At 50.6% G+C, this 26311-nt stretch overlaps 1 protein-coding gene across 2 annotated transcripts in view; it reads left to right on the top strand.

The window, feature by feature from the left end:
- The window catches only part of CCBE1 (collagen and calcium binding EGF domains 1), a 227994-nt gene that overhangs the window by 197272 nt on the left and 4411 nt on the right, over positions 1-26311 (top strand). For both annotated transcript variants that reach the window (XM_059409763.1, XM_059409762.1), the window contains 7 exons: positions 962-1096; positions 3127-3279; positions 12450-12553; positions 18014-18134; positions 23772-23911; positions 24011-24046; positions 24748-24783. In XM_059409763.1, the coding sequence (XP_059265746.1) occupies positions 962-1096; positions 3127-3279; positions 12450-12553; positions 18014-18134; positions 23772-23911; positions 24011-24046; positions 24748-24783 (725 nt within the window). The remainder of the gene's footprint in view (positions 1-961; positions 1097-3126; positions 3280-12449; positions 12554-18013; positions 18135-23771; positions 23912-24010; positions 24047-24747; positions 24784-26311) is intronic.

Raw genomic sequence — 26311 nt, 5'->3', positions numbered from 1 at the left:
CGTGCCCGAGGATCGTTCATCTGTCAGCACCCGGGGAAGACAGCGCGGGGACTGAGCTGCTGGCTCTGATCCGGAGGCCAAGGCGGTGCAGCCTGAGCTCCTGACTTCCAGCCAAAGTCCCTTCAGAGGCTTGTTAAATATCCGTTTGTAAGGACGTGCCCGAGGATCGTTCATCTGTCAGCACCCGGGGAAGACAGCGCGGGGACTGAGCTGCTGGCTCTGATCCGGAGGCCAAGGCGGTGCAGCCTGAGCTCCTGACTTCCAGCCAAAGTCCCTTCAGAGGCTTGTTAAATATCCGTTTGTAAGGACTGGGAGGAGGAGATATTTTAATTCTCTTCAAGTCGGAGGCCATCCAGAGACCTCCAGCCGTTTCCAGCCCCTCCTCAGCATGCAGGGTCTGCACACACACACGCACACCCGCACACTCACAGAGACACACACACAGGCACTAGGCCCGCATCACTCACACCAGCCCTGTTCCAAAACCTCCCACCCGCCCCGCCTCGCCTACGTGACCTCCCCTCCTCGCGCTCTCCCACGGTGCCTACGCCCCTCACCAGGGCCTGCTGTTCTCTGATGTGCATCTGGAAGGAGTTCCCCGTCCCTACCGCAGCTGCTGAAAAAGCCCGGACAGGCCAGCAGGTGCTGCTGCAGGGCCAGGGGCCATCCAGATGAGCGGCGGACCCCAGGGGATGAGGAGATGGCCCGGGGGAAAATCGCAGGGATGGGGGTTTGCCTTTCGCCACGGCCAGCCTGAGCACCAAGCTCCCGGACACGGTACTTTTAAAAGGCAGCCCGAGGCCCGAAGGCTTAACGCCCTCGTAAACAGAGCTGGGCACGTCCACAGGCCCCGAGGGGTCTGCAGCCAGGAGGTCTGTGCCAGACGCAGGCCCAGCGCCGCCGCCCCGTCTGCGGAACGACCGTGGCTGACGTGAGCCCACCCTTACCCTGTCTTTTACAGATTACGACGTGTGCGCCGAGGCCCCCTGTGAGCAGCAGTGCACCGACAACTTCGGCCGAGTGCTGTGCACCTGCTACCCCGGGTTCCGGTACGACCGGGAGAGACACCGGAGGCGCGAGAAGCCCTACTGCCTGGGTGTGTTGGCAGCACCTGCGAATGTTCCAGCTCCTGGGCTGGTGGTTCGGTCCTTTCCTGGAGACATGCCATCCCTGGGGCCAGCTCCCCAGGTGGCTCTGATCTTTGTTTCTTCCCTTACGTCCCGACACTCCGATATTATCACGCCAGCCATCACTGCCTCGATCGAACCAGCCTCGGCCGAGGAATTCTTCCGGGAGCTGGTACCTGCGAGATCCCAACAGGCAGGGAGCTCGGAGGGCGGGAGAAGGGGAGCATTAGCAAGTGAAAACAAGAACAGTGTCAAACGGGAGAGAAGTGGCAGAAACGTCAAAACACGGACAGGCGAGACCCCACATCCTCTCGGAAGGCCAGGCAGAGAGCCGGGGGACGAGGGAGGGCCCATGTGGCAGGCAGACTGGCAGGGAGGCAGCCACCTGGACTGCAGCTGAGCGGGCTCAGCACTGTCGGTCGCCACCAGCCGCGTCCTTCCCGCGCTGGCGGGGCTGTCCAGGTGTGCCCTCTTCGCCTCGAAGACGGGGTGATGGTGATGGTCCCCTGGAGCCACGTTTCCAAGTGTGGTGGGTCCGTGGCTAACCTGCTTCAGAAACATCTGGGGGGTCCTTGATTTCCAACAAGATTCCCAGTCTCGCCTCCAGGGCCTGAGGGTAGGTCCGGAAATCTGCACTTACACAAGCGTCTCTGGTGACGGCGTGCACAGGCGAGCTGGAGATTGAGCTGGAGGGTAGCTGAGGAGCAGGCGGGGGGTCCGGGTGGAGACTAAGTGAGCTGGGATGAGGCTTTAGAGCGCCCCACTGGAGACATTCTAGTCGTGGGCCTCCTACCTCCAGGTGGCACTGATGGTAGCTCCCTGCACTGACAAAGAAGGGTAAGACCACCAAGTGGCTGGACCCAGGACCCGTGGGGCCTCCCACAGGGAGCATGGTGCCCCACGCTGTCTCCCTGAGGTCCCAGGCGTGGGGGCTCTGCTTTCAGTTTGTGGGAGCTCCGCTGTCACACTTAGTCCACAGGCAACAGTGCATACAGCCAGGGGACCTTCCAAAGGACCACGCCCCCTGGCGTGCCCAGGTGGGTCCCAGGCAGCTGGTCCTGAGAGGGGCTGGGGCGTCACCTGCATCCTGAAGTGCAGGGCTGAGCTTTCTGCCCCCCTCCCCAACATGCACACAGGACCGAGTGTCATGTCGGTCCCCCTCAGCACCAACCCCTGATGTCTTCAACCAGGGAGCAGGAAACAGACCGGGGCCTCCCTCTCTTCCCCCGCTGGGAAACAGTTCCCCATTCTGCGGGGGAGCGAGTCTGTGATGTGCACGGTTTATGTGGACTCTGACGGGTAACTTGTTTGATGGTCTCATGGCTCGTTTCCACCACTCACGGGCGGTCCGTCTGGGTCATTGATGACCCCGAAATTTCCTGGGGAAAACTCTCCATTAGATCCATTGTGACTATTTTCTTTTGCCAGAAGTGGCTTTTCTCAGATTTCGTTACATTTCTTAACTGGGGAGGAGCCATTCGTAACTGACCTTGGGTCACCATCCTGCTGCTCCGAACTTAGAGCCGTAAATGTGGGGAGTGGGGAGGAGACCAAAAGAAAAAAACCCTTAGCCCACTCGGGTCCTTGCAGAAAATCATGGCCCTGATGCTTGCTTTTCAAGCAGTGTTGCTCTCTGTCCACTCATTTCCTCTTTTGAGGAGCCCAGCCAAGTATTTCGGGCTGGCATCATGGTCATGTTTTGTAGATGGGAATTTCGAGGGCTGGCATCACTCACACCAGGCCACGTGACATGCCAGTGGCAGAGCCCCGACCAGAAGGCCTGCCACTGATCAGCCTGGCACCATGGTGACACGGCCCGGGGCACTCCAGGTGCGCTGGCTCCTGTCTCTAGCATCGTGCTCTAGTGCAGCCTTCCCTGACCAAGGCTGGCAGAGGGTCCTTTGCAGACGTTCATGGGAGGGCCATGCCGAATGTCATGGGTTGTGTGGGAAGAGCGTTCTCTGAACCGGAGCATTCTCTGCCTTTGGTCCAAACCCAGATATCGACGAGTGTGCCACCAGCAACGAGACGCTGTGCGCGCACACGTGCATCAACACCGTGGGCAGCTACCGCTGCGAATGCCGGGAAGGTTACATCCAGGAGGACGACGGGAGGACGTGCACCCGGGGAGACAAATACCCCAATGACACTGGTGAGTGGGGCAAGCCACGTTTCCCCATGGGTAGGCCCTTGGGAGCCCACCAGGGCGGGCTTTCAGCCACTGACATTAATTTGTGGGCCAACTTGAAAATAAGCAACAAGAAGGGGAGCAGTGGGCAGGAAGGGGCGTTTGCACGAAGGGCAGGTGGGACCCGGGTTAAGAGAGGGCTGGGTCACAAGGTGCAGCCCCAGTGGAGTGAAGCCGGCAGTGAGGGTTGTGAGCTGGTGTGTCTTTGAGGAAACGCTCCACCATGTGGATGTGTGTGCTCAGGTGGAAATCAGTAGAACTTAGCTAGGTGCTGGGACCACACTCAGATGAGCAGAGAGGAGGCCAGGACTCCATGTTTCTCAGAGAATGGGTTGACTATCAATAGGAAACACGTCCTGTCAGGTCCATGCATACATCAACGCTGCTTAACGGACAGCCCATGTTCTGTGCCTGCCCAGAACTATTTGTTACTTGGTTTCTGATTGCATAAAAACAGACAGTGTTCAGCATACCCATTTGTAGACACCGATTCCAAAGATCAGTGCTTGTATTTTGTCGTCTTTTACTAGTCATTGGTTTTTATTGTGTTTTGCAAATAGTCAAGTGCAACAAGGTTAAAAGCTGGCCTTCAAAGTTTGAGAAGCTGATCCACATTCCATCAACCCGATTCAACTGACATGTCTCTCACCCAGGGAAACGATCAGCTTGAAGGCTGGGTCACTCCTTTAAGTCTGGAAGAAGGAGCCTCTGTGCTCCTATATCCGACACTCACAGGGCGGGAAGCTGCTCCCATCTTCCTGTGCTAGGGGAACAGTTCTAACCCATCCCTCTTGGGAGGGGACAGGATACTGTCCGTCCAGAGAGGCTGGCTGGGCCTTGGACTCTCTCTGAGTGGGGCAGGGATTTCTGGGCAAACCATCTGTACTGAGAAGCCAGGGAGCTGGGAAGGCTGGATGGTGTAGACACTCGGGAGAAGGTGACTCTTGGGTGTAGCCCAAAATTACAAAAAAAATGTGGAAGACAGTTGCCATCAGCTGAGGACAGCAAACAGCTGGAGGACAGCTGCTCACATGGAAAAACTACAAAGCAAAATTCTGAGAAGGGGCGGGTTGAGTCATGAGGAAGCCACCGTGTGTTAGAAGTAGATGCAGAATGTGTCTGGAGCCATCTCAGGATCGGGCAATCTGGAATAACATGAATGCATCAGCGGGCCTGGGGACACTTCTTCAAGTCTAAAGCATGTGGAGCCTGCCTGCCCAGAGGCGCTTCGAGCAGGGACAAACAGTCTTTTGGGTAGAAGGGTTGATGGAGGAAAATGTTTGCAGGCCTTTTTTTTTTTTTAATTCAAAATTAAAGTCACTTCATTTTTGTCCCCTGACGGAGAAGGTGGGAGAGGGGCAGGGTGTGGAGCTTACCTATTGGATTATCTCCTTTAATGAGAGGAGATGATCCTTTGAAAAATAAAGTGCGGCCTTTTCGACTTTATTCATGGACCAGCTTGAACATGAGCCACAAGAAAGCAGCTTTCTAGCTTTCATCTGGGGATAGGATTTGCAGCTCTGCTCCGAGCCAGGAAGCCCCGGGACTGCGCAGCCGCTCCACTGTCTCTCTGCCTTACGTTCCTGTCCAGGTGAACCCTGTTTACTTGGGTACGAAGGGCAGCGTTGAACAACCCAACCTAGATGTTAACCCTCAGAAACCGCAACCACAGATGCTTACTGCTCGAGTGTCGGAGTGGGATTAGATAGGACGGATCCCCAAATAACAGGACCTAGCCTCACCCGTGAGCGGTTCCCACCTGGCGCTGGTCTGCCCGGGCACCCAGCCTTTACCTCACAGAGAACCAGAGAAGCCGGTTGGAACTTTCGGAGACAGCATGAGTTTCCCACTGAAATGTTCTTTGGTCTGGGGTGGCCTCCCTGTGTGACGCTGTAGGGAGAGCTCCTGCCCGAGCACAGGGATAAGGTGGGCCTGGTCGGAGGCACTCACCTCCTTCCTCCTGCTTTGGCCGTGTAGACCCGGGCGGGGGGCCCAGCAACAATCCGGGCCGAGAAGTTGCCCTTGTGTATCTGAAGTGAGCCGTCTGTTGTGTTAGGTCAGTCCTCAGAACACAGTCCTCTGTTTCCTTCCCGGAGAAATGACTTGTACTACTTTTTTTTTTTTAAGATTTTATTTATTTATTTGACAGACAGAGATCACAAGTAGGCAGAGAGGCAGGCAGAAAGAGAGGAAGGGAAGCGGGCTCCCTGCGGAGCAGAGAGCCCGATGCGGGCCTCGATCCCAGGACCCTGAGATCATGACCTGAGCTAAAGGCAGCGGCTTAACCCACTGAGCCACCCAGGCGCCCTGACTTGTACTACTTAAAAGCTTTTAGTGTGTTACACTAAACTACTCAAGAAGTTTTAGCACGAGAGAGAAAGTTCAAGAGATCAGGAGTTTTACTTTAGTGATGAGCAGTGACTTCTCTGGCTGAGAATTCTAGGAAAAACTGAAGCAGTTGTAATGAGAAAGGGTGTAGATCTGCAACTTTCTTTTGTACCTTCTCTCATAGTCTTTTCACTTAAAGATGACCTATTTTCTCCCGACCGTTCATTACAGCCTTTCCCCATTGCGTTCTACAGAGCTCGGGGTCTTGTGAGCTGCAAATAAACCTTCCTTCCTTCCTTTCTTTCTTTTTTTTTTTTTTTTAAGACTTTATCCATTCATCTGACGGAGAGAGAGCTCAGGTAGACAGAGTGGCAGGCAGAGAGAAGCAGAAGCAGCCTCCCCGCAGAGCGGGAAGCCCAATGTGGGACTTGATCCCAGTACTCTGGACAATGACCTGAGCTGAAGGCAGACGTTTAACGACTGAGTCACCCAGGTGCCCAAGCCTTCCTTTCTTTAGAAGCATCTGCGTTCAGATGTTTGGGGAAGAACACGTTACTATCCCCACTTAGGGGTACATGGGCCAAGTGCATGAATGGCTCAGAGAGACTGCCTTTTTCAAAGATGTTAATTTTGATTAAGCCTGAAATTCCCCCCAAATTATTTTCTTAAGAAAGGCCTATAAACATCTCACAGACAAGAGTGCCCTGAAAAATACAGTTTGGAAAGTTCTAATGTATTAACCTCAAAGGCCTGAGCTCTGGGGTTGAACATGGTAGATCGTCTGGTTGGCTTTCGGGCAAAGATGTCTTCATCGCCAGATGAAGCAGCCGGAAGTCCAGAGGGAAGCCATTTGCTACGAATTGCAGAGCCTCTGATGAACAAAAACAGGGCAGGGGTCCTCCATCCTGCCACACGGAGAGACCATTTGTTCCTGTTTCCAGTGGCTTCAGTGGGAGACGTCTGTCTAATTAGCAAGAACCGCCTGGTGCTTCTACCGCCAAGCTTTATTGTCGCACAAAACTCATTTACAGATGAGCCTAGGCTGCAAATTCCCTTTCTCCTCTCTCTCTCCAGCCTCCTCTTCATAGAACAGCTACAAACAGTTTAAAAAACAAAACAAAGCCAAAGCTGAAACAGCACTGTCTGTTGGCTCACACTGCACACCCTCCCTTCCCGGGCCGCTGACAGCAGCATTAGAAAAAGAATTTCTCCGTATTTTTCAGTTACCGGTGTCTATTGAGTTCACCACACACGCACATGGGATGAGCATTTGGTTTTAGTGTTTTGCTAAGAAAAACATTCCAACCCCAGTAACCAAGGACATCAGGAGGGAAGGGACAGAGAGGAGGAATCCAGACCCGTCGATAAAATTATGAGCAAGGACAGGCATGTCGTAGGCCGTGAGTGTGAGAGTCTTAACCCGAGTGATGAGCCCCCCAGAAGGTGGGGGGTTGCTTTGATGGTGCTGGCAACAAAAGCAAGCACCCTGGACACGTTGCTTTGACAGGGATGCCCTGGAACATTCCATAGGCTGGGGGCTAGGAGAGCTGGCCGCAGGAGCAGCTGCGGTACTGACCATGGAGCGTGGCTGGGCAGGTTCCGGGCCCCCGCTGCCTGCTCTGCAGACAGTGCAGGAGTGTCAGACCATGTGAGCTCTGCAGACCCTCTAGCCCTCCCATGTTCCTTCCAGAATGTGGTGGGGTATAGCGTGAGTCACCTAAGCCTGACCAGTCCCAGCACTGCCCTCATTTCTTTGTCCTTCATCTAAGTGAGCCCCAAGGCTCCAAGAACTAGTTGATGCCCAGCTTCAACAGCTAAGCCGAGAACGTTCCTTACTGTATCTAGCAGATGAATCAGGACCAGGCAGATACTCAACTCAGCAACCGGAGAAGTCAGGGGCCAGGCAAGGCAGCTAAGCAGCTTCGTCTGTTTTGGATGGATTAATAAACCTAATATTTCATCGTGGTTATTTTTTTGATGAAGAGATAATGATGATTGAATGTGAACACATGGGACCTAAAACCTCCCCCCCCTTTTTTTTAAACTTTGCATTGTCTAATGTCTGTGACGTTATAGTCCGAGGAATTTAAAATCAAACACAGCCTCAGCTCGCTGTTAGAGAGAGCAGTGGGGGGTAAAAGGTTGCAGCGCACACGCAGGCCTGGCGGCACGAGCCCCCGGCTACCCGGCCAGAACGGCGCGCTCGGTCGCTTGCTTGCTTTGAAATTATGTAGCCGGAGCCCGTGTAGACACCCGAGGGAGTCTGTGCAGCACTGATGGGGAGACAAATTAGGGACAATTGGCTCCATGGTAATGAGCTTACTGCCCTGTTTTTCAACTTCTGTTTACTTTCTGATAGAGCAACCATGACCCTCCAGCAGTTCAAAGCGTCAGGGACAGCCAGGTGTTTCATGTAATTTTCAAGATCTGCTAATCCATAGATCAGTGGTTCTCTACCCGGGAAGCTTTAAAAATTGCTGATACTGTTCCCTGGCTGCAGCCCCCAGGTGGGTGGGGTGCGACATAATGGGATTTTTTTTTTTTTAACCTCCGCCCTCTCCCCCCCTTCATATGGGGGAGTTATAATGGACCACCGGCATTGAGAACTGCCGGCCAGGGCACAGTCCTCCACGGTCAAGCTCCAAGAACAAACAAACTCTGTTCATTGGTGACATTGCTCATGTGCAAGGTGTTGGGAATATCCTTTAGTTTCTGGACTTATTGAAATATTATTAATATGGTATCTGAGGAATTCTTTTTCTAATGCTGTGGGGTGCCTAGCCTGCTCGGCATTAGTAAAAATTAGAGCTCTATGCCCCCATGTGGCTAATGAATGATAATGCACCTTTAAAATCTGATCTGGTGGGAGCAGAGTGTTGATGAGTAAATCCTTCACTTAAGGTGAGTGTGGTCACAGTTTGAGATGCTCGGTGATCGCGGCATGAATTGCTAGGACTGAAAACATGCAGGATCAGAGATGTCTTCCCAGATTTCTAAATGAATTATTAACGTAGCGTACACGAGATTCTTTTAGCTCCACGTTTGATATTACTGTAGACAAATTGCAGGATAAATGAGCCCCAATTCAGAACAGATCGCATGTTCCAGGCCTGCACACACAATTTATCCTAGAGCTGTCTGAGAGCTCTTTCCAGAGGATGATGTAAAGCCCTATCCCACATCTGTTATTTTGTAAAATTCAATACCCCCAACAATAACACTTACGGAGCACTTGTCATGTACTGGGCACTGTCCTAGGAACTTACAGGTCTGTCTTCCTTGCTATCATGGCAGTCACCCAGGTGATAAGTGCCTTTGTCATTTTACTGTTGGAGGAACATGCCCAGAAGCTGTGGCTTCCAACCTAAAGGATACTAAGTGACAACATCAGGATTTAAGCACCAATCATCTGACTCCCCCAGAGCCTCTGCTCCCTGCTACCCTATTGCTCTGTGTCTACAGAACCAACACAGTTCATCTTGATGTCTGTGTTCCAAAGATTACACAAAGTGATGAAGAACAGACCAGGCGTTCTCAGGTCATAGTCCCGCCGCAAAGCTTACTCCCTGGGGGAGTGCTGGCTGAGCACACGTGTGCTTCAGCGTCCCATGGAGGGCTTTGACAGATCTGTGCACTCGGCCCCAGTCCCAGGATTTCAGATTTTTGGCAACAGGTGCCTGGGCAGTGACGGTGCTGCTCCTGGAGTCTGCCTCCCAGAGAGCACTCAGGGACCCTGAACAGAACACCCCATAGCCAGCTCGCTGCCCTCCTCCACAATGCTGGATTCAGGACCTGCAAGCCCCCAGCCTGTGCACACAGGCCTCTGGAGGAACTAGAACAAGTTACTTTCCTTATCTATAAAGGAGATTGAACCCAAAATACATCCATGCTAATATTCCATGATCTAAATGAAGTAGAGTCTAGAACCTGGTAGGGAGGTTTATTCTAATCATGAATATCTCAGGTTGCATTCATCACACCCACACTTAGAAATTCAGCTGAGTATATAGTATAGTATATTTCTGAGAATATAGAAATAGGAAGATGGGCTTCTAACTCGTGTTCATGATGGCCTGGCTCTGCCAGCGGGGCTAGTTCCTTACAGAGGTCGGTCGCAAATTGTCAAGCAGGTGTCCTCATCTGTTTTTTGCATTCTCAGTGCCTCACGTGGCCTGGCAAATAGCAGATGCTCCATGGGTGGATGAGCGGGGGAATGAGGAGGGATGGACGTGCGGATGGACGCACAGACAAGTGGATGAGCGAGAGAGGTGGGTTACGGGACGGGATTGTATAAATCGACCAGTAGATAGGACGGAATGGAGGAACACTAGGTTGGCCGAGGTGGACGTCCTCCAGCCATCCTTCAGCGCTGACAAACCTAGTCAGCCTCGAGCCAGGGTCCCCTATTTATGCGGGGGTCCACTGCTCCCTGCCATCAGCACAACCAGAGTTGGTGGGGCTGTCGGTCTTCCCCGCCTAGTGAGCTCTGCATGGAAACGTCCTCCTGTCGCTCAGTTATGTTGGCGACGGATCCTCACAGGAGCCCAGGCTCTGTGGGCAAGTAGGACTGTTTGGCACACCACACAGGGACAAAGGGCCCAGAGGAGATTGCCTGATGTGTAGAAACGGTGTTGGACTCAGATTCAGGGAACCGCAACTCTAAACCCACATCAGTCAACTTGTGAGATGACTTTCAGGTACCAATGTCCATTTCCCCTCATTCTGTTCGTGTTAATACTCTCCTTCAAGACTTCTGGGATTCTCCGGCAAAAGCAAAGCGAAGGGCTGGGTAGGTCTGAAGCCTGGGCCCGGCACTGGCTCCCATATTTTACCGGCAGGTGGCATGGCCGCTGTCCCACAGGCAGGACCTTCATTTAACCCTCACAGTCACCCTCCGCTACAGGAATTATTCTTCCGTGTTATGGTTGAGGAAATTGGGGCTTGTCGAGGTCGGATAACTTGCCCAAGACTCCTGAGCTAGTCATGCCAGAGCTGGGCTGCACAGCGGGGACAACAGCCTCTGGGAAACCACGCTCTTAACCAACCCAGTTGACCTCCTCTGAGCAGAGACCTTCCCCAGCCTCATAGCTCAGTGTTACACAGCTGCGGGGGGAGTCAGTGCGACTCCCCGAGTGTACCTGCTGACCGCGCTGTCGGTGGGGAGCCCCCGACCGGACAGCCAGCCCAGGAAGCGGGGAGGAGCAAGGCGGTCACGTTACCTGGCGTACGTAGGTGGATTTAGAGACAGCCGCGCCCTGTAGATCCACGTGCTCTTTCCAGCCACTCGAAACCTGTGCTGTAGGTTGACTGGCCGACCCAGTTGCTTACGGTAACTTAAAGATGGAGCCTGCTTTTCCCGCTCAAACCTGCTGGCTTGAGAAGTGTGTTCCCAGCACGGGTACTCCAAGGCTCGGGCCTCCCGTGACATGCAGTGATGAGGTGTGGCGGGTGAGCCCCGCAACGTGCTGCAGGTAAATAGAGATTTCAGTCGCCAAGTTGCCCCCAGACCCTCTTCCCTCCCAAAGAACAGAAACACTGCTCACCACATAGGTCACCAGGCAGGGGACTAGCACCATAGGAGAAACCAGCCGGGCCACGTGAGGAAGGTTCATGAGAGCATGAATGCCCAACTCGCCTACCCGTTCGCTGGCTCTGCCACAGACCGTCTCCAGCTGGGTGACTTCAAGGACAGAAAGGCATCCTGTCCGTTCTGGAGGCTACAAGTCTGAGACCAAGGCGTCGGCAGGGTTGGTGCCTTCTGAGGGCCGTGCGGGACAATCTGTCCCGTGCCCCTCCCTGCTTCTGGGGCCTTCGCCAGTGGTCTTTGGCCCTCCTTGGCTCCTGCCCTATTGCCTGATCTCTGCCCTCATCTTCATGCGGTGGCCGCCCTGGGTGCGCATCTAGGTCCTGATGTCTCCTTTTTCTACGAACACCAGTCCCGCTGACTGTGGTCCCACCTGCAACAGTAGGACTTCGTCTTGTCACATCAGCCACGACCCTATTTCTGAATAAGGTCACATTCTGAGGTCCTAGGGGTTAGGGCCTCAACCTACGAATTTTGGCAGAACAGTTCAACCTGCGACGCTCTGCCTCACACGTAGCGCATGCCCTCCTTGTGAGCTCCCCGCAGGTCCAGGTCTTAGGTGGCTTGACCTCCGGGGCCGGCAGCCACTCCGCAGGTTAGCATAGAGACCCCCGCCGTCGGAGCGGACACGTGGTGAGTGCGGCCTGAGGTCAGGACCACAGTGTCTCTGTAGAGAGAGGACAGGCTTTGCGGAATGTCAGACCTGGGTCTCGATCGTTGATAGGTTTCTGTGAATTGGGACCACAGAGAGGGCTTCCCAGAAGAGGGGGAATAAGAAAAGCACAAGTCAAGGAGGACAGGATGTGGCTTAGAGGGACGTTGCTCGGCTGTCCCCAGCTGCATTCCAGACAGCATGGTGAATGCTGGCCTTCAGATGGAGGAGAATAAATCATGTCAGGTTGGGAGATCACACTTCCTGAAAAGCACTGACAAAAGGGCAGTAGTTTCCATGTTTACTCCTGCAAGAGGACAATACTGGGGTGCCTGACTGGCAACAGCTGAAGCCAGAGTAGGGGGAGCCAGGGGCGGGGGGGGGGGGGGGCTGCCTCCATCTCCCCCCTGACCCAGGTGTGCGGCCAATGACCCGAGAACTGGCAAATCACAAGCCTCCCTCCCTCCCTCCCTCCCTCGGCCCATTGTCCACGCGTCCTCCACAGGGACTGCCATTTGCGAGGCTGGCTGTAGCCTCCTGAGCCCACCCAAGCCCTGTCCCCTCCCGCAGGGCACAACGAGAAGTCCGAGAACGCAGTGGAGGCCGGAAGCTGCTGTGCCACGTGCAAGGAGTTCCACCAGATGAAGCAGACGGTGCTGCAGCTGAAGCAGAAGGTACGTGCCGTCGTGTTCGAGCCGGGCCCCGCAGGAAGAGGACTTGACAGAGAGGAAAGGGAAGAACAGTGAGAAACAGTAAGACAACGAGTTGTTGCCCACGATCTCCGTGAACGTTCAGGAAGGTCGCTGCCAGCTGGGTTGGGACTGAGACTTTGCTCCGACGGTCCACCCTCAGAGCTGCTGTGCAAAGGGCAACACGCCCATGAAGGCAAGAAAGCGATCAGTTAGGTCACTGTGAAGCGGGGCTCGAGGTGGGGGGCGCGTGGCAGGGGTATAAGGAGGTTGAGCTAGGACTGTTGAAACCCTGGGTAAAAGGAAGGTCCAGACACACGGTCCTGAGGCCGACTTTCACAGTTCTGTCTCATCTAACATTCTGGTTCGGTTTTACAACGAGAACACCCTGTCTGTAAACATCCGTAAGCGGAGGGCGAATTTCCGTAGCGGCTCTCTTTTTCACATTGGAAAGCCGCCGTTTGGGTGCCTCGTGTCCACAAGAATGAGGGCTGAGTCACTTTCTAAAAGGCTCCCACGCATGCCGCAGAGACTATCAGATTTCTAGTAACATTGTTATGCTGTGAGTAATGCCCCCGTGACGGATCTGGGGACCTGATTTCTTGAGCAACCGTCCTGGCCCTGGCTCAGTGGTATTTATGATCCCTCAGTTCTCCAAAATCCCGCTTGTGCTGAGAATCATAGGGGTTTGTTTGTTTAATTGCTTCTGCCCGAGGCTCTTAGCACATCAAGGAGATGTATGTAATCTGTTTAACTTTGTTACTCCAAAGGGCAAAGGGTAAGCATAAGACAATATGGCTTTCCATGTTCCACAAACACACACGCAGCCCTTCGTGAGAACCACAGCTACCAGGGAAATAAGCTGATCCATAGGCAGAGAAGGGCAGTGGCTTTGCTGATCTTTCGTTTGTTGTTGGCGAAGATCTGTCCATGTATCCTGTACACGATCCAAAGCAGTCTGTGATCCAGTAATCGGGAGATCAGGCAGAACACTCTGTAAGTGCAGCACATAAACACATCCCACACATCCCCTCGGTTAAACTTGGATTGATGTCACCATTTATTGAGCAAATCCAAAAATGGGTCCAGGGAAGAAGTAAGTTCACATTTCATAGGCCAGAGGATTAGGGCTCGGGGGAGGCAGTTGCTTAGTATCTTAAGACCTAAGGCAGCTCTCTGCTTCCTCTCCTGGACGGTTGAAAATCCAGGAGCTATAGGGAAGCTTTTTCCAGCCTGGAGGATCGTCAGAATAGTGCAGTGCCACTAAATCCCACAGGTTGTTTGGAAATGCAGTTGCTGATCAGTATCTGGCTTTCCTGTCCTAGAACCCACCACCTTGAAGGACTGCTGTAGAGCTCCAAACCATCCAGTAGCAAGTACTTCTTAGTACTCCAGTAACTCATGTAGTGACTCTCACGCACTTAGTACTCCAGTAACTCTCACGTACTTAGGACTCATGCAGTAACTCACACACTTAGTACTCCAGTAACTCTCATGAGGTTAACTCCCATGTAGTTAATACTCCAGAAATGAGTATGTGGTAACTCTCACACACTTAGTATTCCAGTAACTCATGCAGTAACTCAGACTGAAATTGGTCCACCTCATCCTGAATTCTGCAAACGCATCGTTGCAAGTCTGAGCTAATACTGGCATTTAAAGAACATCATGATGAGCAACTCACTTCTAAAGGCATCTGTAAGCATGTGTTGCATTCTGTAGTTGATAGAGGAGTCTTACATCCAGGATCTCATTTAATTCCCAGCGTGACCCTGTAAGAAAGATACAGGTATCCTCAGAGAAGTCAAGTCACTGCCCAAGAGGCAGGCCACGCTTCTGCCCCTGTGCAGGGGACAGGATTGTCTATTGGATTTTAACTTCATCTCACTAGGACAGATGCCCTCTGTTCTTTGGAAAGAATGTAGGACATCTACCCAAATACACTTTGGCCAAGAAGTAGGTACCGGGTGACCTGGACCGTGGCCAACCCCATGGTAGAACATGGTAGGCAAACATACTGAATTGTGCTATGAGTATAGTCAGTAAAATCCCAACTGTGAGGAACTCAACAGTTCCAGAACCCCCATGGGTTCCTTGATGGGTAAATTGTAAGGAAAAGAAAGGTAGAGCAGTGACCTGCAGATTAAAAGAAATTTTAAAAACCTGTTATTTTTGTAGAATGACCAGGACTAAACCAGAGTGTGTGGGCATGCATGGTTAGGTTATTTTTAACTTATTTTTAAAACACAGGAAGTCATTAAAATCACGATAGCGGTTACTTTTGGCAGGGGGAGGGGTACAGGAAGGATGAGACTGTGATTGGGTCAGAGCGCATGGAGGGTGACTTCTGGTGAGTGGCTAAGATCCGTCTTTTGACTTAGGTTTCATTGAAAAGATGCATGCCTTATACTCATTTGCTAGGATATAGATTTGTGGGGTTTCCAGATTCTGCGCTTTCATTTTCTGATAAAAAGTTTTTAAAAACTGTATGCAGATGACCCTTTGGGGGGGGGGGGGGGGAGTGTTTATGCTAGAAAGAGAGATTTGGGAATAAGTAAAATATCCGTCATTTACTTCGTAAAGAGGGCACCAGGCCTGTCAGTGGGGTGGATGTCTGAGGAAGCAGCCAGTTTCCAGAAAGCCCCTTGGGCTCCTGCTGCATGGACTTTTTGATTGGGGGGGTGGGGGGCGACTGCAGAGCATGACTGATGACTCAGGAAGGGTTTATTGAGCATCTACTATGCAGTCCACTGACTGGGAGATGAGGGGAATACAGGCAGTGCGGAATCAAGCCCTGCCTGCATCAGCTGTCTTATCTGGGCAGTCAGGCCCGCAGTGTGAGTCCACCAACAGCTGCCACGTGGCGGGGAGCAGACAGAGCCTCCAAAGTTAGAGGTCAGTGCAGGTTCGGAGGCCTATGCCCACCTGCGTCCCACCGTCTGCCTTTGCACATTGTAGCACCGCCGTTAGGGCCAGGCAAATAAATGGCTTCTCAGTCGTTTGTGACCTCCTCTGCTACCTTGATCGAGCTGCTCTGCAGAAGGGCCCTTCTCAGGACACCGGGAAGCCTGAGCCATACCGCAGTGACTGGAGTCACTGCATCGCTGGCAGCGCTGAGGGAGGCAGCTCGCTGTGGTGTCGGGAACACAGATTCCAGGGCCACATAAGCTAAGTTTACATCTTAGCCCCGCTACCTGCTGGATGTATGACCCTAGGGAAGTGACTTAACGTCTCCGTGCCTCCCCTGGATTAAAAGGGGAGGACAATATTATCTCTGTTTTCGTGACCATCAAATGAATTAACATTTATAAAGGACTTGAGACAGTGTTTGCTACTTAGAGCTTTGTAAATGCTTACCAATCAACATTTTTTTAAAGATTTATTTGAGGGATGCCTGGGTGGCTCAGTTGACGGCTGCCTTCAGCTCAGGTCATGATCCCAGGGTCCTGGGATCGAGTCCCGCATTGGGCTTCTTTCTCAGCCAGGAGCCTGCTTCTCCCTCTGCCTCCTGCTCCCCCTGGCTGTGTTTGTGCACATGCTCGCTCTCTCTCTCTCTCTCTGACAAATACATAAATAAAATATTTATAAGTAAATAAATATTTACTTGAGAGCATGAGCATGGGGGGAGGGGCAGAGGGAGAGACCCTCAAGCAGACACCCCACTGAGCGCAGAGCCTCATGCGGGTCCCAGTCTCATGACCCTGAGATCACGACCTGAGCTGAAACCAAGAGTCAGAGGCTTAACTAACTGAGCCCCTCAAGAGCCCCTAAATAACATTAATTATATGCATAATGTTAATTATATATGCTTACGAAGTGCTTCACAGCAGCACCTGCCTGATTCTTACCAACAGCTCTATGAGGTAGATGCTTTACTACGAAGGTTAATATGAGATAATGATATTCATGATTCCAGCGACTGGAGTCCAGGCTAACGTAGACTCTTCCTACATTACTATGACCTTCGCAAACACCTGCGTCCCACCAGCCCACCCTCTGCTGTGTTTGTGCAGCAAAGTCAAGCCAAGGACCCTGGACATCTGCCTCCAAAACACTAGCACCTTGACTTTCCACGCATCCCACTGATGCATCGCATTGGGGAACTGAGGGGAACCGGGCTGTAACCACCCAGCAGGAGGTCAGACGGGAAGCGGAGACATTTACTGGATCACCTCATGGCTTTTCCTGGGGAGCAAAGGGAGCTGATCCCAACCCCCAGGCTTGAACTCTCAGATCTAAAGACGGCTATGGGGTGTCAGAGCACTCCAAGGCTAGGGAGGAGCTCTGCCACACTATTTCTCCTGAAATCTCTTGCTCTCTGGGCACAGGGTTTCCAAGCAGGGCCTCCTCCAGGAGGATACAGGGACAGATTGTAACATGTTCCAGAAAATCTCAGATACTTGGTTTCTATGGGCCTCCAGGATCCAGAGTAAGCCTTCTGGAGAGGTTAGCTATGATCCCATAAATGTGCCTTTCTCCCCCTGACTTTGCCCTGCCAAATTAGCTTCCTGGAAGACAGAGACTCGAACTACCAGAGACTCGAACTACCACTCACTATGTTCCACTTACTATGTTCCAGGTCCTGTGCTGGACATCTAACCTACATTTCCCATTAAATCCCCACAGCCCTGAAGGTGGCTGGTGATGTTCTCTTTATTGGTAACCAACTGTAGGTTTGTAGCATTCAGTTCTCCCAGAAGGTCTCATGGATTCACACAGCTTACCTGACCTCAAGGACCATGAAGGTCATCTGTCTGGGTGGCCCCTCTGGCTTCCCCTAGAGTGAGCTGCTCATGACCTAGGATAGAAAGCGAAGAGGAAGCCTCCATGATACATTTTATGCCCCCATTTCAGAAGTTACCCCCCGTCACTTCCGCCATTTTCCAGTTATTGGAGGTGAGTAAGTACAGCCCACCCTCAGAGGGCGGAAGTTAGGCACCACCTTTTGAAGGTAGGAGTGTCCAAAACTTTGCAGACCTGTTTTTCCATCCTGGGCACTGTTGGCCACTTGTTCCCGAACACCTGAGTGTGTAGGTGAACCGCAGGCCACCTTCTCGGTCCTGGCCCCCAAGGCTGAGGCGCCGTGACTTGATCGCCATTGTCGCCTTATAACCAAGCACAGGGCCTGGCACATAGTAGGTACTAAATAAAGTAACAAATGGAATGTCTGAAACAGGTCAATTCTATCAGTTTGGTAATAATGAGTCAGTGATGATATCTAGACTATCTAGAGCCTGTCCAGGTTTATCCACTAATCAGCCAAGGGATCTCCCTCAAGTCATGTTCACTGGAAGGCCTCTGGATTTGGAAGCAGACCCCCAGACCCCTTTGAGGATGGAGGGGAACGACCACCAGAAGGACTGGCAGCCCCCGCAAACACACAGATGCGACCGTCTTCCTGGCCTGGAGCCATCACTTCCTGACCAGAGATCCTCTTCCTCACAGATCGCCCTGCTCCCCAGCAGCGCTGCCGACCTGGGCAAGTACATCACGGGCAACAAAGTGCTGGCCTCAAACGCCTACCTCCCGGGACCTCCTGGGCTGCCTGGGGGCCAGGGCCCTCCTGGTGAGTGGGGAGGAGGGCGGAGGAGGGTGACGGAGCCACGAGCCGCGGCCTTCCAGAAGCCACCCTGGGTGGGGGCCGGCCCAGGTTCAGACTGTGAGGGTGAGGGCAGCGGCGGGAGTCGGGGGAGCTCTCAGCCCCCTGTCATGAGAAGCCTGGGGGCACTGGGTCCTCGAGCCTGAGAAAGCCTCATACCCGGGAGAAATCGAGAAGAAGAAGGTCATTGTCCTGGGCTTGGGTAAGATTCTTAGAGATAATCTTCAGTTACGGAGAAACAAAATGAAGACTTAATTTTGAGTGTTAATGTGCAAAAACAGAATTGGGTGAGGAACCCACGGGGGCACGTCAGCCGGCCGTAACCCCCACGGCCATCCCCGTCCCCTCCCTGCTACTCCTCAGCCTTTCTTCGTCCTTCCCCTATTTGTGAACACACGCACATCTGTGTTTCTTTATATGTTTACGTGTGTGCGTGTTTGTGTGTGTGTGTGTGTGTGTGTTTGCATCGATCTATTTTTCTTCAGTCAACTTTACTGAGATACAAGTATACACAGTAACACGTACCATTCTAATCAGTCCAACAAGTTCTGAAGAAAATAAACATCCCCCATCAGGCGCTTACTTACCACTACCCTACATCAAGATACAGAATATTTTTATCACCCCAAAAAGTTCCTTTGAGCCCCTTTGCAATCTATCCCCCTGTCCCCAACTGTAGGCAACCACTGACCTGCTTTCTATCACTAGTTTTTTCTGTTCTAGAACTTCAGAGCACTGGAATCTCATCACAGTGTGCTGCTTGCCTGGCTTCTCGCATGCAGCATTTTGCTTTAGGCATCCACCATCATCACTTGAAGACAATCCCAAATGTCCCATTTTTCCATTAGGAAGTACACAATGAGTTGGGAGGGGTTTTCTATATTTTATTTTTATGAGAAAAAGAGAGAGAAAGAGCACAAGCACACAAGGAGGGTATGTGACAGGAAGAGGGAGAAGCAGACTCCCTGCCAAGCTGGGACACCCCCCGCCCCAATGTGGGACTCGATCCCAGGACCCTGGAATCATGACCTGAGGTGAAGGCAGACACTCAGCTGACTAAACCACCCAGGCACCCTACAATGAGAACTTTAAAAAATAGTTACATGATGTTTTCTATTTTATGAGGAGTCCCTCCACAAATAAGATAGATCAACAGAATCTTATCCACACCAATAAAGGAAATGATGTCAGTGTGAGCAGATGAGTCTAAAACACAGACTGCCTTTTCCCTGATTGTCATTGCCTGGTAGTGTGCTAGGTGTTATGAGTGACCTCCTGGCCTTCCAGTGAGAAAGACAAGAAACAAAGAGCAAAAGCAAATAGAAGAAAACAGTATCTGCTTGCCCCTAAGTAAGTGAAAAGAAGCTTCCTGCTGCGGGAGCTTACGGAAGGGAGAGAGCACAGTGATGGTCCGCAGGGATCCCAGGACCTGGGTTGGACCTGGACATGGAAGAGTGGGACAGTTTGTTCAAGCAGGAAGAATATGGACAGATTTGAGACCGAAAGTTCACCAACAACAAAGGCTCCAAATTCTTTCCAGACTATTTATTTCTTCTCTTTTTCACTTATATCTTAATCTCGTTTCTGCCAAACACAGGTGCCCTGGGTCTCAGTCTATACAGGGAACAAGGACTGGTCCAGGACCTTGGTTTATCCTCTTGCTCATGCCCTTGGCCTGAGGTCCTCTGGGACAAGTGGAGTTTTCTCCAGCCCCTCCCACAAGCAGCCTCTTGCTGTTCCTAAGTAGATGTGGGTTTCCTTGCAGATTGATCCCAACTCGGAGTTCCCACCCTTCTCTAAGAGTGTGTTCTTGCTCTGCTTCCAGAGAGGAAGTTCATCTCCAGGCCAGTCTACAAATCACTCCAACAAGGACAGATGAAGGAGAAACAAGGGTGCCATTGGCTGACTGTCTTTTTAATGAACGACTTGCTAGCTTTCCTTTCCAATTCTGCCGTCTGGTTTCTAACAGTTTGAGCTGTCCAGGGTCCTTGATGGAGCAGGGAGTAACAGAGGACTAACTTCAGCAATGGACTGGGTCCTTACTTTGTCCTCCAAGCCTTTCTTTCTCTCTCCTACTTCCAGCATCAGTTTGCAATATCCTCCATTGAGCTGTACTGGGGCAGCTAGAGACATAAATCAGGTTTCTCTTACCCATAAGTAAAAGTCCAGTCCCAGGGCTTATGATGAATCACAGACTGGAGTGTCAGCAAGGGAAACCACACAGGGTTGGAATCCTTTGTCTTTGGCGGGGAGGGGGTGGCCGCTGCTCCCCGACCCCCACTGTTATGCATGAGAGGTTGCCATTCGCCCATCCAAGCCCCACATCCCAAGGACACTTGATACACAGTGATCTCTGAAGTTCATTGATTGTGTAGATAAAAGCAAAACGTTACCTCTGGCCTGTCCTTGTGCTACTGGAGGTGAAGTATTTTTTAATTATAGGAGGAATCTGGTCCCCTTCCCAGATACACTTTTTCAGGATGTGCCTGGAACCAGCGTTGAGAGTCAGGGTGTGAAACATGTTTGGAGAGAACACTGACTGCCTTTAACTTTGGCCTAATTATGCTGTGAGCTAGAAGAAGACTTCCCCAAATATGAAAAATCGGAAGTTTTTGTTTCTTTGATTTGTTCTGTTTTCCGATGCCTAAAGATTATTGCATCCAGTTGCTGTGTTTTGTCACTAGTAGGAGCTAGCTCGGGATTTTCAACAAGTATGACTGTATGCATTTCAAACAGACATTGCTGGTGAACGATTCTAGCACAGCAATCAGCCCACCGTCTTCACTCTGCTCACTTGATGTGAAACGTTTCCTAAAGAGTGTGTATGCACTTGGGAGTCTGCAAGTGTGTGGACAATTAGGACATAGCCCACACCCTCACAGGGTCAACAGGCGAAAACAGGTTAAAACTCACATTGTTCCATATGCAAAAGAATGAAGTTGGACCCTTCTCGTGAACCATATATAAAAATTTTCTCAAAATATACTGAAGATCCAAATGTAAGATCTGAAACTATAGAATTCCTAGAAGAAAGCATAGGAGAAAAGCCTCATGGTGTTGGATTTGGCAAGGATTTCTTGGGTATTTCTTTTGTCACCAATGTACAGGTGACAAAAGCAAAAATAGACAAGGGGACTACATCAGACTTAAAAACTGTGCAACAAAGGATATAAACAGCAGAGTGAAAGACATTCTACAGAGGGGAGAAAATATTTGCAAATCATTTATCTGATAAAGGGTTAATATCCAGAATAGGAAAATTTAAAAAAAAAAAAAAAACCTACAACTCCACAATAAAAAATAACCTCAATATAAAAGTAAGCAGTGTGGTTATGGACATTGGGGAGGGTATGTGCTATGGTGAGTGCTGTGAAGTGTGTAAACCTGGCGATTCACAGACCTGTACCCTGGGGGATAAAAATATATTATATATTTATATAATAAATAAATAAAATATAAAAATAAGCAAAGCAAAGGTGCCTGGGTGGCTCTGTCATTAAGCTTCTACATTTGGCTCAGGTCATGATTCCAAGGGTCCTGGGATTGAGCCCCACATCAGGCTCCCTGCTCGGTGGGAAGCCTGCTTCTCCCTCTCTCACTCCCCCTGCTTGTGTTCCTTCTCTTGCTGTGTCTCTCTGTCAAATAAATAAATAAAATCTTAAAAAAAAAAAAAAAAAAAGCAAAGGACTTGAATAAACATTTCTCCAGAGATGGTATACAAATGGCCAATAAGCGCGTGAAAAGACACTCAATACCACTCGTCATAGAGAGATGCAAACTCAGCAAGGCATCATTTCACGTCCATCAGGAGAGCCACTGTCAAGAAAAGAACAGGGGGCGCCTGGGTGGCTCAGTGGGTTAAGCCTCTGCCTTCAGCTCAGGTCATGATCCCAGCATCATGGGATCAAGCCCCATATCAGGCTCCCTGCTTGGCAGGAAGCCTGCTTCTCCCTCTCTCACTCCCCCTGCTTGTATTCCCTCTCCCGCTGTGTCTTTCTCTGTCAAATAAATAAATAAAACTTAAAAAAATAAAAAAGAACAGGACAGGTGTTGGTGGGGATGTGGAGAAAAGGGACCCCTTGCACCATGTTGGTTGGAAAACAAACTGGTGTAGCCACTGCGGAAAACAGGGTGGAGGTTCCTCAAAAAATTACAAGTGATATTAATATGACCCAGCATTCCACACGTGGGTATAATATCCGAAAGAATCAAAAGCAAGATTTCAAAGAGATGTTTGCATACTGTACGCCAAGCTACCTGCATCCCGCAGAGGATGCGTGGGTAAACCAAAGGTGGTATATACAACAGGGGAATATCATTCAGCCTTAAAAGGAAGGAAAGCCCTGTTGCACGCTGTAACACGGATGATCTTTGAGGACGTTCTGCTAAGTGAAGTGAGCCAGTCGCAAGAGACGAATCCCATAGGATTCTACTAGTAAGTCATCGAAGCAGTCAGGTTCATAGAGACAGGAAGTAGAGTGGTGCTTGCCAGCAGCTGGGGGAAGGGAGATGAGGACTTGTTGTTCAGTAGGTACAGAGCTTTAGCTTTGCAGGATAAAAAGGTTCCAGAGATCTGTTGCACCAGCAAGGTCAATGTCCTTAACTCTACTAACCTGTCCACCTTAAAGTAGGTAAAATAACCACCTGTGTGTGTCATTTACTACAATGAAGAAAAGAATTCTCCTGGCACTCACCCCCCTTCCCCCGCCCCCTGCCCCCCGCTGACATTCAGGGCCTAAGGCAGAAGCGAATGTCCTGAGGTCTGCACCCAGGTGCTGCCCCACAACTTAACAGCCACGCCAGAGAGACTGTTTCCAACTCTCCGTGTGCGTAGGTGAAGGTAGGTGAGGCCTGTAGGTCAGTCCCCCGTCAGCCTCCATGATCAGTATGGACACGCGCTGGCCCTCAGACAGCCACAAAAGCAGCCCTACGGCTTGATCCTAAACTCCAAATACCCCCAGTGCTCTGTCACATTAGGCTGCAGAAAAGAAATAAAAACAAAACCCACCATGTCTACAGGGACCTGGCCGGTGACACAGGTGAAGAAAGGGGCAGCCTGTGAGCAGCGGGGAGTAACCAAACCATTGTGCCAATGGCAAGATAGTGGTCCAGGCTTTAGTTCTTCCCATCTTCAAACAGATGCCAGAAATCCAGATTTCTGTAGGAAATCTCCCAGTTTTTAAGATGTCAGGAAATTCAGAGAAGAACGGTACCCGTAAACAACTACCTAAACCTGTATGGAGTGTGCATGTTGTGTATATGTGTGTATGGATACAGTTATATACATCTAGATTTGATGTACAGCTAATGTATATATTCATATCTAATATATACACAGAGACATTGTATAGTATTGTGGTACACAATGAAGTAAGCTGTTAATTCTCTTACAGAGAAGGGGTGTCGAGATGTTTTTGGAGAAATGTGGTCTACAACGATTATAAAAGGATGGAGAATTCTGATCATGTTAAGTTTAAAATGCCTGTAGAGACGTCAGAAGGCAGATGGCAGATCGCAAGGAGACATGGCTGCAAAGAGCTCCCCGACACCCAGAGCCCCTGTCCTCATGGGATGTAGATCTAACGAGCTCTTTTTTGATTACAGGTTCACCGGGACCAAAAGGAAGCCCGGGCTTCCCCGGTGTCCCAGGACCTCCCGGGCAACCTGGCCCACGGGGCTCGATGGGACCCATGGGACCATCTCCTGATCTGTCCCACATTAAGCAAGGCCGGAGGGGCCCCGTGGTCAGTATTTTATCAGAGATCCACTTACTGCTTCTGGGGACAACACGTTCTTTTCCCATGCGTTTTCCTTCTATTGAACAAGATCCTTTTGTCTTGCAGGGTCCACCAGGTGCACCAGGAAGAGACGGCTCTAAGGTCAGTCTTCCGAGTGGTCCTTATAGCCCAGGTTTTCCCAGTTACAACCTACTGGGCAGGCATCGAGTAAAGCCTGAGCACTGTTTCCTCTCCCCAGTTCGCACGTTGCAAAATTGAGACACTCTTTTTCCTCCAAGCTAGAAAGAAAATCTAAGATGCAAACAAATGTAATTAAAAAAGAAAAACCCAAAAACCACCCCTAAGAATGAGCACCCCTATACATTTTACACAAGCCCCGTGCAGCAGGGGTCTTTCTCTTGGGCCGGTGCTCCTCAGCAGGGCTGTGTGGTGTGTTCCCACACCTTTGACGTGTTTACGTCAAGAACAGGAAAAGCTCCCGTCTCTGCAAGTGGGTGCATTCAGTTCCTGGGCTGCCTGCGTCTCACCCCACAAATAAGTCAGCATGCGTTACTCTAGAAAGTTGATGAGATATTGCACACTGTTGCCTGGAAATACAAGCATTCCTCTGGTCAGGTCTGGTTTGAAAATCCATGGCCCCAGGGGAAATCTGAATGAGAGACTCTTGACCCCAGCAGTTCTGTTCAAACAAAGGGTCCCTTGAGTCCAGCTTCAAGCTTCCATTTGTTTCTGATAGAAAATACTTGTTTATGTAGGGCAGTAGTGATGGCGGGGATCTCCATGGAGCCTGGGGGAGGCATCCCACGTGGTCCACAAAGCTAATGTGACCTTTCTGCTTGCAGGGAGAGAGAGGAGCTCCTGGACCCAGAGGGTCGCCAGTGAGTAGCACTATCTGCCCCCCTCCCTCCGGTAATGTCCTCAGGGATGTAGCTCTGATGAGCCTGTTGAGTTGGCCAACAGCCAGCCCCTTCCAGCCAGTACTCAGCCTACCCAAGGGGAACTTAGGGGTGAGGAGGAGAATCTCAGAGGACTTTAAGAGCTGGTTGTGATTTTCTTTTTAATTTGTTTTCTGGGTTTTTTCTTTTTCTTTTAACATGGCTAGTCTTTATGTGGAAGATCTTCTCTTAAGATTTAAATATATATATATATATATATATATATATATATATATATATATATATATATATGCTATGAGTCTACTTCCGAGTATGTCCTAAAACATCAGACAGGGCTCTCCTAACTCTGAACACTTACGAGTATAGCCACCGCTGCAACTCAAGCAGATCCGATGACCAGCTCTTCCCAAAAAAAAAAACAAAAAACGCAGAGACCTGCACGGCTTCTTGGGCCCGTTGAGAATAAATTGGCTTGGATACACGTTGGTGTCTGGGAGATTAAAAAATGAACCTTAGTAGTAACCAAAGCATGGGAAATTCAAGCAACTCCATTGCTTTTGAAAAGATCAGTGTCCTTTCTGAAGACAGACAGCCTCAGCTTAGATGAAGGCGGTCTGGGCTCTCACCCAGCCCTTCCACGGATAAGCCATCAGATCCTGGCCATCCTTAGCACCCCTGGGCATCTCTCTGTCCACTCACCTGTGCCATGGCAAGTGTAATCTGAGCTTCCACCCTTGAAAGGAGCATCAGTTATATCAAAACACTGTCTACCTGTAAGTGCTTTACAGATGGAGTCGCTGTTTCAAAGGTGGTAGCTACAGCATCAGAGGCCACAGGCAATAAAGATGTTTACTGCAAGCCACTAACAAGCCCTGACCTTGCCCGTTCATGCGTTATTTTGACGTGCCCCGCACGGTGCTACGTAGAAGTCAAGGGTTAACAAATGCCATACAATGCTAAAAAATGTTCAATCCATAGAAAAATTAGGAAGGCCTTAGACCTTTCCTGGTCAATAGGGAATGGATGTCTTTACAACATACTTTCAGCTGCATTCAGGTCACAGTTATAGTCAATGACCTTTAAAAACATCTTAGTTGTTTCCTTTTTTAAAAGATAACATTTAGAGCATTTATGATGCTCTAAGCCCTTTATTTATTAACTCATTTAAATCCTCACTAATGAAACCCTATGATATTGAGATTATTATTATCTCCATTTTAAAGATAGGGAGATGGAAACCCAAAGAAACTGAGTAACTTGCCCAAGACTAGCTAGTAGGCCACAGAGCTGAGATTCAGACCCAACAGAATCCCAACCTCTTTTTTTTTTTTTAATGACCCCACTTATTGATTTGACAGAGAGAGAGACAGGGAGAGAGGGAACACAAGCAGGGGGAGTGGGAGAGAGGGAGAAGCAGGCTTCCTGCTGAGCAGGGAGCCCAGTGCGGGACTTGAACTCAGAACCCCGGGATCATGACCTGAGCTGAAGGCAGACACTTAACAACTGAGCC

This window comes from Mustela nigripes, chromosome 8 (genome assembly GCF_022355385.1).
Source record: "Mustela nigripes isolate SB6536 chromosome 8, MUSNIG.SB6536, whole genome shotgun sequence".
In the NCBI taxonomy this organism is placed as follows: Eukaryota; Metazoa; Chordata; class Mammalia; order Carnivora; family Mustelidae; genus Mustela; species Mustela nigripes.
The sequence above is the reverse complement of the archived record's forward strand: the minus strand, read 5'-3'. Positions and strand labels throughout refer to the sequence as shown.